Source organism: Miniopterus schreibersii (genome assembly GCF_964146895.1).
Source record: "Miniopterus schreibersii genome assembly, chromosome: 10".
In the NCBI taxonomy this organism is placed as follows: Eukaryota; Metazoa; Chordata; class Mammalia; order Chiroptera; family Miniopteridae; genus Miniopterus; species Miniopterus schreibersii.
Window position 1 is genome coordinate 10,640,883 of NC_138110.1, and position 12,548 is coordinate 10,653,430.

Below are 12,548 nucleotides of genomic sequence, written 5' to 3' on the forward strand. Positions count from 1 at the left end.
GGAGGAAATACTGCACAATGTTTGCAGTTAACTTTGGAAGAGTTCATGGTGGCTCTTATCTAAATTTCCCAAAGGCCCTACTCTTTATGCGAAAAGAAAGATTCAGCGCGTAACACAAGGGTGGCAGCAGTCTGGAGATCTGAATCTCAGGGAGCAGCATAAATTTGATCAAAGATCAGGGCCGGGCGGGATCTGCAACACAGGCAGTCTCTGGAGCAGTGAGAGGGAGCAGAAAACCTTTCAAAGTCACAATATTCCTTTAAGCCTGAAGTTACAGGAAGATTTTATTTACCGTGTGACTGGCATTGCTTACCTGAACCTTATTCACAATGAATTTCAAAATTCTCTCTTTACAGAAAGATGCTACAAGAGCTGTTTGTAGCCACCTGCTCTTCGAAAAGCAGAAGAGAAACCCTCTGTGGCTTATTCCAGACACAGAAGCAAATAGCCAAGTGCATGCATGATTCAGTAGCTAGGCACTCTATTCCCCTGGCTCAGAAACCATCCTCGTGGGTCACGCTTTCTGGACTTCCTTCCTGTCCTCTGCACAGCCTCCCTGCCCAGACACCCACTGTGGCCTGCTTTCCCCTCCAGAAAGGCCAGTGCAGTGTTCTTCTTGCTGCTTCTGCCTATAAAACGACCACACCTCAGCCCGCCACCACGGCCAAGGCACCAGACGATGGCCCTGCCTCCTGCCAGCTCCTTGTTGGCTCTCACATGACCTAAGGCAGCTGCAGCAACAGTAACCCTCCCAAGGGATTCAGGCAGTGTTTTGTTCAGAAAATGCACCCTCCCACCCCCCATCAGCTCTCCCACAGAGACTCTTCTGAGTAAGGCTGACCATATGGGGTGGAAGGAGCCCTCTTTAAACCAAGGGTGGTGGTAGCTCCAATCCCAGCTAGTCTGAAGCTAGCATCAAAGTCACTCTTGAAAAGCACCTGGGATAAATAAACCTGGAAAAGGACTTTATGAGCCCTAGACCCATGAACCGTTGTGTTTCATCATTGGCCCAGCAGGATGCACTGGCACTGCTGGCTTATAGCTGGAAGCAGAGGACTCATTAAAGTCGCCCCGACCTGATAGGTTGGTGGGGACACCTGAGAGGATGAACCCGTCTGTGCACGCTCAGCTGGGGTCTCTTTGCTGGACTCCCTCTGTCTTTGGCTATCCTTCCTTCAGTGTCACCCCTGTCTCTTCCCAGTACTTGCTGCCCTTTTTAGGAAGTGTTCCTCCTCCTCCAGCAGGGCATACCTGCCAGCAAGAGGGTGCTAACCTGCCTGCAGTCCTCAGGCTGACAGATGCTGCTATTGAACAGGAGACAACTTTCCTCAGGGCATGCAGTGGCTCTGAAGTCACAGCATTGCCCCCTCCATAACACCTGAGGGACCACTGCTCCCTTACTGGTTGAGAAACCTTGTTCTCTAAGTCACAGGCCCTCAGACAGTTTGCCCTGTAAATTGTATTAGGAAGGACACACCTCCTCCTGGCCAAGGATATGGGTCACTCTGACAGAGATGCAGCCTCCTCCATTCCTCCAGTCACTGTCAGCTTCAGATAAGGGGTTTCTGGACAGAGCTTCCCACATCTGCTTAACACAATGATTCCCCAGGAAACAAGGTCAGGGCCCACTTTGCACACAGCCCTGCCTTGCTCTGAGCCTGTGGGAACACTGCTTCACATACGTTTCACCTAGACTCCCCTTCTGGCAAGCCCCATAGGCACTCTGTTTTCTCCATTGGGGAAACAACTCTGTCTTTGCCTGATCCCTCACTGCAGTGGGTCAGTAAGCCTGAATGGGCCGGGACACTACTGCTCACAAAGGAGCCAGCGCCGTAGGGACAAGTGTGGGCTCTTCTTCCTCACCGGGTGCCTGCGTTCCCGTGCAGGTATAGGATGACAGGGTGACTGGAAGCCAAAGCATCCTCATACCACATCTGGTCCTTCCCTTGGGCAGTCTTCCACCAGACAGCAGGGACAGTGTGCCTGGAAACAGAAGCAGAGGGAACAGCACGATCAGATGATGACGACTGTGGAAGGAACAACTGTGAAGTTAAAGTCACACTGAGCAGACATCAGGGAATGGGTGGACATAAGAGGCCAACTGTCCCTATCATCAGAATAAATAACTACTGAACTCAGAGCTCCAAGGTGTAGGGATAGCTTCTGAATGCTTAAATAGGAGATTTCCTAACCTGCAAAAGGACCTCTGCGGGCCACAGAGGCTCACAGATACCAGTTAAGAGGAGTGTGGGGCCGGCTGTTTGTTTCTCCAGGAGGAACTGGAAGCTCTGTGAGGAAAGATTCCACCTGGACGGGTCACCAGGCCTTCCCTTGGGACAAGCACAGAATGAGCACTTAATAAATATTAGATGAACAACAGCATTTCCCTCATATGTATTCATATTTTTAAGCTGTACACAATTTAACTCACAGTGTATTTAAGATAGTATCATGTTGTCACATGTGCTGGTTCACAACACTGATCTTGTGAGCTGCACTAGAAACCTGGCCATCCTTACAGTACCATTTCTAACGCACAGCACATTCCAGAGCCTGCTCGCAAGCTTAGAGTAAAGCCATGTCTGCAGGAGGAGGAGCTGCAGGCCGCCCTGTTGCGTGGGTGAGCTTACAAAGTCAGCCAACTCATTCCATACCTGGTCAGGCTCTCGGAGACTCAGCCTACCTGGCCAAACCCTCCTTCAAAGAGATGCTCCAGTTAATCTTAACTCAGGACACATCAAATACTGTTAATCACTGGGGAGAGTCTGAATTAATAAGGTGCTTCTGTAAAACCTATTTAAATTAACTAGTAAGAATCCTTAAAAACTATAGTAAATGGCCAATTTCTTATTTTCTAGCTCTTAAGTTCCAGCATCTCATTTCTAATAGATCTTTTTGACTAGTTCCAGAGATAAAATCTTGGGTGGTTCTGACCACTGTAATTATCACTCTTCTGTGGAATAAACCTATGGAATTAAAAGGTATATTTTAAAGGTACTGGGAGCTGACACACTTCCAGTAGCCAGCCTACTTCAAATTTGGGGCTACTGACAAAGGCCCAGAAAGCTCCCAGCCAGAGAAAAGGGGACCTATTCCTGGGGCTCACCTCTGTCCTGGCAGGTGGACAACTCTGCCCACAGACAGGCAGCTTTTGATCTGATGAGGTGCCTGCTGCCCAAAGGGCCCACACTGTCCTCCCAACAGCACAAGACACAGACATGGACAGGCAGCAGGTGCCCACAAGCACACAGCCTGGCTATCACTACCCAGATACTCGCCATTGTTGTCACTAAATACAACTTTCTTGGGTAACTGCTATGAGAGCTTTCAGCCTAAGTATCAGCAACACAAACCCCCTTCTGCAACAGGAGAAAGAAGTCCTTACTAAACCCCCATGTCTTCAAAGCACAAACCCCCATTTAACCAGCAGGAGGGCCAACCAATTCCCACCCAACAACTCTGGATGAAAAAGCAGAGTGCCTCGTGTACACAGTGGCCAGTAAATGCTAGATTAAATCAAATCAGAAATGACAAAAGACTCTATAGAGTCCCAGCACCAACTTCTAAGAACAAAAATCCCCCTTCTAATTTTATGTTCTTTACCCAGGCCCATTATTAGAAATGCCTGAACTTCCGCGCAATCCACACTGGGAAGCTATTCACAGCATTTCATTTAGAAGCTTCTCACATACACAGTGGTTTTCTGAGACAGCAGGGAGAGACTTTATGGTTACTGAAAAAACACGCCAGCAAGATTAAGGGACAGTGATTCAGTGTGATTCTGAGGGGGAAAAACAACACAATATCACAGAAAGGTTGGTAAATTTTAATTTAGTTGTTTGAAAACGCCCACTTGTCCACACAAAAAAAATATTCTAAAGAGAAGGAAGCCACAGAGCTTAAGTTGAATTCAAATTTATGGCTACAAAAAGTAAATACTAAGATAGCAAAGATGACCGTTACCAACTACCAAAGTGCTGTATGTAAAAAGAAATCAAGCTGTTTTCAATATGTAGACATTCCTTTCTCTGAAAAGAAATGGTTTATCTCAAACCTGTGCTCACAATTCTGTGCTTATATTCTCTTTGTTTCTAGCATTTTCTTTTCCCCTGGAAATGAGGCTCTCTACAAAAAGCAATCTGGTTCACAAAGCTGGTTGAAAACCTCAGAATAGTTTGGTGCCATCTCATCATGCTCCATTAGGATCAAAGTTAGCAGAACTCTTTGCTTTGGAAACAAAGTGGGTGAAGGTAAAAATGGCATGTGAGTTTTAGAGACTGCTGTCAAGGACAACACTGGCCACACTGTGCAAGGCCCTTCCTGCCTCCTAGAGAGTCCAGAGTGGGTGCCTCGACCCACAGCCACTTGGCCAGACACTCACCATACTCCAATGGTCACGTCTTCTTCTGGTTGGAGGTAGTAATTACAGGTGTGATTCAAACCTTGATCCTGTGGTTTTTTCAAGTCAATGAAAAAAGGAACCCTCACTGTGGGGGACAAAGAGATGAAAACCAGGATTAGTGGGGGTGGATCTCTCTCTCTCTCTCTCTCTCTCTCTCTCTCTCACATACACACACACACACAGCAGAGTTCATGAAGCTCTCAAAAAAAAAGTGCCAAGTCTTTTCCAACACAATAATACCAGGTACATGGGGCCCTCCAGCCTCAGATATGGTTGTGGGCAAACCTGCTCTGGGACACTGAGTGAATCTTCAGAACCTCCAACAAGGGCAAGGTCTGATTAGGGACAGAAACACTGAAGACTGATTGTTCAAGGTGTAAGAAGACACAACCGAGGAAGGAAAGATTCCTGAGACCTGAGCGTCAGCCTGGCCATGAGAGAGTCTGGAGACATGGAGACCAATGAGGCAGATCAGATAAGCTGGAACTGAAAGTTGGAGCCAGGGAGTTGGTGGGAGGGATGGTGGGAAAGGTGACAAACAGACAATGTTCTTGAGCTGGGGCCACACGACTTGACAACTAACTGAACACGAGTATAAACCAGTTAAATGAGATGAAGCTTCTGGTACTGTCACTTAACACAGAAAGGATGGCAGAAGATAAGGTGTGGGTGCAGGGAAGTAGATGAATTCACAGAACCCATCCAGAGTTAAGGGCTGTCAAGTGGGCAACAGAGCAGGAGCCCTAAATGTAACAAGTGATCTGCCAATAGGGCAGGATTCTGTGGTGTACCCACACTATGGAAAATCCTGGGGCCATAAGAGATCATTGGATCCACGAACTGGCAAATTACAGGTGAGGAACAGGGAAAAAGGAGTAAGATCACAGTGTGTGCTGCATAATCCCACACTGTTATTGTAAAAAGAAGCAAACAACATCAATGCCACCCATGTGTGGCTGGAAAGAAATACAGAAAAACACATGCCAGGCTGTTAACAAACTGTGTGATGCTTAATTTTTCCCTTATGTATCATTGTACTTTTATTGCTTGTGGTGAACATATTTGAAGATATATTCAGTTAAAAAGTAAAAAACCCAAAACCTTGAGGTGAGATTTACTCTTTATAAAATGGCACCTCCTAAAGGGCATAGTGACAAACAGCAGTATTGCCCTGACTTCTAGCTGATCCCACCGTCTGTAAGGAAGTTGTACGTCTTTAGTTTCCTTTGGTGAAGAGAGTAGTTTCATTAAATAACCTCACACATCTTTGTAGTAAAAAGCAATGTGTGCTCATCTGCCAACCCTTCCTGAGCTGCACTCATCAACCTCCTGCTCCAGGGCCTTTGCACTTTTTGTCCCTCTTTGCCGGAATGCTCTCCCCCCACATAACCTATACATCTAGCTCTCACTTCCTAAAATGTCACTGCAGCTCAGTACACATTTGCTGAAGAAATAAGAGTATCCAATTCCTGAGGATATGGGGATATGCACGTGCTCTTTCCTCAGAAATTCCCTGAGCAAATGTTTCAGACCATGTAGGGAGACAAATCCTCCCACCAGGGCTGCTTTTCGTACCTCCTCCAGCTTCTTAACACATCTGTTCCCCAAGAAGCAGGATAAATTTTTAACACTTTAATTATTTTTTTCTCTCAAAAGAAAAATGGCAATCAAAGGAGGTGGCATCACATTTCCTAGTGCTTTTACTGTGCCCGCACTGTGTTGTTCATGCCATCACCACAGCACCTCTTGTAATCTGCACACCATCCTGAGACAGGCTGGTACTACTAGCGTTTTATAGCTCTGTTAAGTCACCAGCTCACATGGGATAGAACTAGGATTTGTACTCTGGCAGCCTTACTCCATGACCCACACTCTTGACTAATCAGAAAGTGAGAAAGCTACTCCTCACTCCTCATTGACCCCAAGTGCCCTGTTATGGGTTGCTTGTGTCCCCAACCAAAGGATACACTGAAGTGCCCAGAATGTGATCTATTTGGAAATAGGGTCTTTATAGAGGTAATCAAGCTTGTTAGCTAGATCCTGATCCAATATAACTGCTGCCCTTATCAAAAGGGAAAATTGAGACACAGAGAGAGATAACGACAGAAAAAGACAATGTAAAGACACGGAGAAGGTAGCCATGTGACAATGGAGGCCAAGACTGGAGTGGCGAAGCTACAAACCAAGGAACACCACGGATTGCTGGCCACCACCAAAAGCTGGGAAAAGGCAAGGAGTGCCAGTCTCAGGGAGCATGGCACTGTCAACACCTTGCTTTCAGACTTCCAGCCTCCAGAACTGGGAGAGAGTAAATTTCTGTTGTTTTAAGCCTGCCCACCAGTTTGTGGTATTTGTTACATAACCTAGGAACAAATGTAGCCATGCCATGGAGTTGATTTTACTCTGGCAATGGGACTCAGAGAAGGTTCCTGACCAGAGAGGCCTGGGAAGGCACTTACTCCTGCAGTCTCCTTTCTGTGACTTTGTTCTGAGCTGTGGACGCTGAAGGCTCCAACTGGATACGACAGCTCCTATCTGACAAGTGTGAGGTGAAATAACTTCCTCAATAAAACTCTAAATATCCATATAGAGTGCCCACTGTCAACCTCACACCCACACTCATTTAATCAATTCTACTCCTAAGGCTGGACTTACATACATCCAGTCCCAGTGCCAAACAGAAAGTGGGTGTCATCAAGGGCTGAGGGCATTTGGCTTCCACTGGCTCAGTCTCCAGGCTTTGACTGATTCTGTGTCTGGAGAGAAGGCAGCCAAGGTATGTACATACTACTCCAGAGCTCAGAGGAATGCCCCCCTAAAAAGTATTTATGAAGATCAGCAGCTAATCCCGAGAGCTTTCAAACCCCAGAAAAAAGTTAGGAACTAGGGAACCAGATTCTACTCTAGAACAAACTCATTCCACGAAGCTTGTCTTCCAGTTCACTTTTGTGTTTTAGAAACAATTGTGAAAAAGCAGGCAGTGAACGCACCAAGTCTAGTAGATGCTGTTCATGCATCTCCCCTCCAGCTAATGGGAGGCCCCTGGCTCTCCTGGGGGTCAGACAACTCTAGAGAGAAGTGGCCAGAGGAACCTCCTTGCCACTACTAGTCTAAGTGTGCAGAAATGCCACAAAGCAAAGGAATGGGGTTAAAGGATACAGGAGACCTGGGCTGGCCAGAGAAGTGTCAAGGTATCTGCCTGGGTGAGAATACAGCTCACTCCTGCTGGCCAGTAACAGGTGGGCACAGGGCCCTCTGACCGCCTGTGTGATCATATACCTCTGAGATGCTGCTGGAGCCCATCCTCCAGGCCCATGCATTATACACAGGGTTGGAGTAGGGAGAGAGCACTTGGCCTGTAGGCAAGGTCGCCCACTAGGAGTTATAAGATCCACCTCACAAAGAGCTTGACTGCACGGCCCAGGAACCCAACACACAGGATCCTATGCCAGTGGGTCGGCAAGGCTCATCCAGCCGCTGGGACCCAGGTCTCTGGCTTTTCCTCCTTCCTGTTTTGCATTATCTACTATCTGGCCACATCCACCATTTACCAGCAACCACAGCGATCAATGAGCATGATTTAGAAAGGATCCTGCACAAATGGTTCTCAATGAATAATCAGTGAATCAATACATGAATGAAGGAAAAAAAACCTACTGTCTTCCTTTTTTAAAAACTAATCTGGAAAATATTTGATAGGATGAGAAGCTGAAACTATTTGGCTGCAAAGGATATTTCTGACTGCTTCTTGAAGATTTTAAATATTGGGGCTACAGCTCATCCCAGTTACTGAGCAAGGAGCAACACTGAAACAATGGAAGATGTATAGATCCAACAAGGGGAGGGCCAGGAGGGCTCTCTGGGTTTTATCAAATTATAACTCCATGATGCAGGCTGTAGGGGCTTCCATAAGAAAAGGAATAGAAAAGAAAGCTACCAGAGGTTAACAGGGCCTGCTACAGGGAAGCAAAAAGAGGGGCTTAAGGACTGTTGTCCCGGTAACTATTGAAGTGAGTTGGCTGGCCTTTTGCTTTAAAAACAAATACATTATTTGCCCTGTCTGGTGTTGCTCAGTGGTTAGAGCATCGGCCCATGCGACGGGATGGTTGCCGGTTTGATCCCGGTTGGAGCACGTGTGCAGGAGGCAATCAATTGATGCATCTCTCTCACATCGATGTTTCTGTTTCTCCCCCCAATCCCTTCCACTCTCTCTAAAAATCAATGCACAAATACCCTCAGGTGAGGATTAACAAAAACAACAACAAAAACCAAATACATAATTCATATGTATAACCTATTTCCAAAAAAGGCCCAAGGCAATGTGCAGAGAGGAGCAGTTCTGTGCAGGCCTCTGAACCAAAAACATTTTTTTTAGCCAGGAGACAGTTCTAGATCCAAGGGCAAAAGAACTGCTGTGAGTATTGAGAAGCATATACATTTATGTTTATGTGTAAGACAGATAAGAGACCAGCAGAAAATAAATGACGTTAATAATTTTCTCAGAATGGTTTTCATTTTCTTCTTCATTGCTATTCAGTTAATCTTTTGTTTGGTTTTAGAATGATCATGTATTTTTTGCTTGTGGAAATATATTTAAAATAGAATAATGCCTTAAATCATAAGTGCTAACCTTCTTCTAAAGGTTACTTATCTGATTTAAAAATTTGGTTTCAAACAGATTTACTGTGAACTTAAAAATATATTCTTTAATCACATTTTGAGGCCCAAAAGATTGTTACACTTCCTTTGATATCCAAATGGAAATCCACAGGCTCATGATTCACATTGAGGTGACAAAAATGGGGAAATACCACCCTGGTAGCATGAGGTGAAACTGCCAAGTCATTACAGGGCAGTGTTAGAGACCTCCACCTCCTCTGCAGGGGAAGACAGCACAGACAACTAACTAAAAATCTCCTTTAAAACACCGTTGTAGATGATCCTGCTTCCATGCAGCAGACATGTGGAAGAAAGAATTAGGGACAGGCATCTCCTGGGGGGGGGGGGGGGCGGGGCACAGGACAGCCCCATGGCCCAAGCCTCTCTTCTGTGCCATGGGGGGTGGAATAGGAGAACTCAAAGTTCTGCTCCTGTAGAACATCCTGCAATTTCATTAGGAAACCAACATAGCAATATCTGTGGGCTGTGTCTAAAGAAGCCTAAATAAATGATCTGAAAAAAATCAATTCAATTCAAATATTTGCTAGAGCCTCACTGTATGGCAGGACACAGAGAGCAGCATGCTACACGTACCCACTGCCACAGTCTCCAGCCCAAGGTACCTGCAGGCCAGCAAAGGTGAAAAAGTGGCCAAGGTCAATTCTAAGGTCTGCCATCAGGAAATCTGCAGCCCTGTAGCTTTGTGTTTACATGGAAACTCAAATTCTGTGCTGGATAAACTGTGGACATTTAAGAGACATTAACGTCAGAAAAACAAAACTCCCTTGATCTTAGTATGTGGTTGTTTCCTTTTAAATTTGAGCTTCTCACAAATGACAAAAACTTAAGAGATAATAAACTCCTAGAAGTCCAGCCATGTTTCTGTTAGAAAAGTCAAATGCCTCTTAGTATACAACATGTACTTTACAGTTAAAAAAAATTTTTTTTAAACAAGCTCTGGCCAGTGTTATTAAAGCAAAATTTCGCATGGTTTCCTTTTCACCATCTGTCCTGGCATGCTTCCAACGATGTCAGAATCACCTGGATGATTAACAGCCAGTGTGCATACTCCTTAGTGCTTCCCACGCCCTGTGCCCGGTGGGTATCCCTGCCCGGGAGTGATGGACGACAGTCTTGGCCAACGCACTGCAGTGCCCTGCTCAGATTCCCTCAAGGCGGGGCAGGTGCTGGCGAGGATGACCAGTTCCACTCTGCCTTGTCTGCTCGCCCTCAGAATCTGCTTGTACGCCAGAATGTACTGTCCACTTTTCATAACAAGTTGACTCAAGTGACTTTTTCGTCTACTTTGTGGCCACTGTCTTCCTGTCTTAGGTATGGGGTGGCCCCCAACCCAGAGCAGCTGCCAAGATGGCCAGGGAGCAAGAAAGTTATAGTTATTTTAAGAAATCAAATAAAAAACTTATTTTACATTTATGAAATATTAAATATTGACATTACTATTTCTGTTCCTTCTCCTGCTGTTAATCTTTAGAGCAGAAATTCCCTTTTAGCCAGTGACTTCCAAGGTTCTGTCAGTAAGTCTACTACAGACTTAACACCCCAAACTTGTATACCCACACAAATGCAGAGCTGGGAGTACTTGTGTTACCACAGGCACGGGGTTCGGAAGCCCTATGACACAACCCACCCCCAGCGCCACCCACCCATCTCCTAGCACGGACCAGGCAAGTCATGCATGGACTATTTCAACATCTCCTGTCAATCCTCCCCCTGGTCCTCAGGCTCTTCCTCCTTCCTACTTGCTCCCCTGCTGCCTCCACAGCACCGCCCCGACTTGTCTAGCCTCCCAAACACATAAGTTCAAGTCCATTCTTTGCAAACCAACATAGCCAAAGAGCATGCACAGAGACCACCTCATCTGGTTCAAATGCTATCCATACCCAATTTGAAGGCCATCATTTATAGAGCACCATGTTCTATCCTTGAACCTCTAACACCCACACATAGTCCCTGCCCTCTTAGCCTCATCTTGTAGGTATAAAATGGTGCTCCTTAAAAGTATTATTCTTAGCAACCACAGAACTTCTATTTCATATGCTTGATGCTTCTGCACCTTTCTCCTCTCACTTGCAAAAAAGTAAACACATAGCATAAAAAATAAAAACCCACCTTTGGAACACACAAAGTCCAAGATAACTCAGGGAGACGATAACAACTATAAAGCCAGCATATAATTCCACAGAAACTGAAGTATGCCAGGTTTTTTTAAGTAAAAAAAATAAAATAAAATAATCTATTTTTATAAAGAAAAAGGGCTTAATTATTATTTTTTTAAGTGATCATCTTTTCCAAGGACAGTTAACCTTCTAGATTGTACAAGTGACAAAGCATCTCCAATATGACAGCAGAAGGCTCTCCACGTTGTCAACATTTTTACCTACCTCAGCTAAAGACAGACTCCACTGTCATGCAATACTCATCTGTGTACACAAATGCCAGCCCTGCAGAGTAACGCCATCCTTATAGCCTTTAACTGGGAAGGGACACAAGGGAACTTTCTGGGTAACGGAAATGTTCTATCTCTTGATCTGGGTGGTATATATATAAATATAGGGTGCAGCAAAAGTAGGTTGATAGTTATATGTGAAACAGTTTATTTTTGTATTAATTATTGTATTATTTTCCATATGAACAACTGTAAACCTACTTTTGCCCCACCTGTATATAAACCTTCATGAAAATGAACCCTTACTAAAGTTAAAAGAAAAAACAGACACAAGGCACTTACCAAAATTTAAGAAAATCAGTTTGGCCTGTATCCCAGGACATAGTTTTATGAGAAATGGAATGGCAACATACAATCCCAAAACACAGAGAAGTATCTTCTTCAGTTGGAACCACATGCCCTTTCGTCTGCAAGAGAAAAGCAATGAACAGGTCAAAGGCAGTAGGTATAATTTTGCTACAGTTTATTAACAGCATTATCAAAATCACTAACCAAGATCCATAAGTATCTTTTCCCACAAGAATACTATCAATAATAAACTAGCTTCCTGTCTACTTTTGTTAAAATAATTATTTTAGGTAGTTTTAAAATTTGACCTTAGAACACTAATATAAATTTTTTTTCCTGAAAGCCAAAGAAACAGTACTGATGATTTCCTATGCTTGCCCTGGGATCAGAACACAGAACAGATCTCAGATCTTTAAGAAGTGCCCAACCTAACATCAGACCAAGGCTGCAATTTCATGTCAGAAGGCAGTGGCTGCTTCGGGGCCTTGTGATCACCCTCCTGCAAGCCAGCCACAGGTGTGGGTTACCCATTAGCTCCTTGTAGGAAGTGCATATATCAACAGAACCTGCCAAACCAGATCCTGGGAGGGAGGAAGGGGCTGAGAACAAGACTGTGGCCATCACCGCATGTCCTCCCATTTCTGCCCTCATCTGCTGAGGCACCACCCAATATAGGCTCCTTCTCTAGGCACCTCAGGCCAGGTTGTCATCCCAGGGTCTCAAAATCGTCTT

At 45.1% G+C, this 12,548-nt stretch overlaps 1 protein-coding gene across 5 annotated transcripts in view; it reads right to left on the reverse strand.

Annotated features, from left to right (window-relative positions):
• The window catches only part of ABHD12 (abhydrolase domain containing 12, lysophospholipase), a 60,530-nt gene that overhangs the window by 14,980 nt on the left and 33,002 nt on the right, over nt 1–12,548 (reverse strand). For all 5 annotated transcript variants that reach the window (XM_081148718.1, XM_081148722.1, XM_081148721.1 and 2 more), the window contains 3 exons: nt 11,811–11,935; nt 4,382–4,487; nt 1,864–1,983 (listed from right to left, as the gene is read on the reverse strand). In XM_081148718.1, coding sequence (XP_081004844.1) covers nt 1,864–1,983; nt 4,382–4,487; nt 11,811–11,935 — 351 coding nt within the window. The remainder of the gene's footprint in view (nt 1–1,863; nt 1,984–4,381; nt 4,488–11,810; nt 11,936–12,548) is intronic.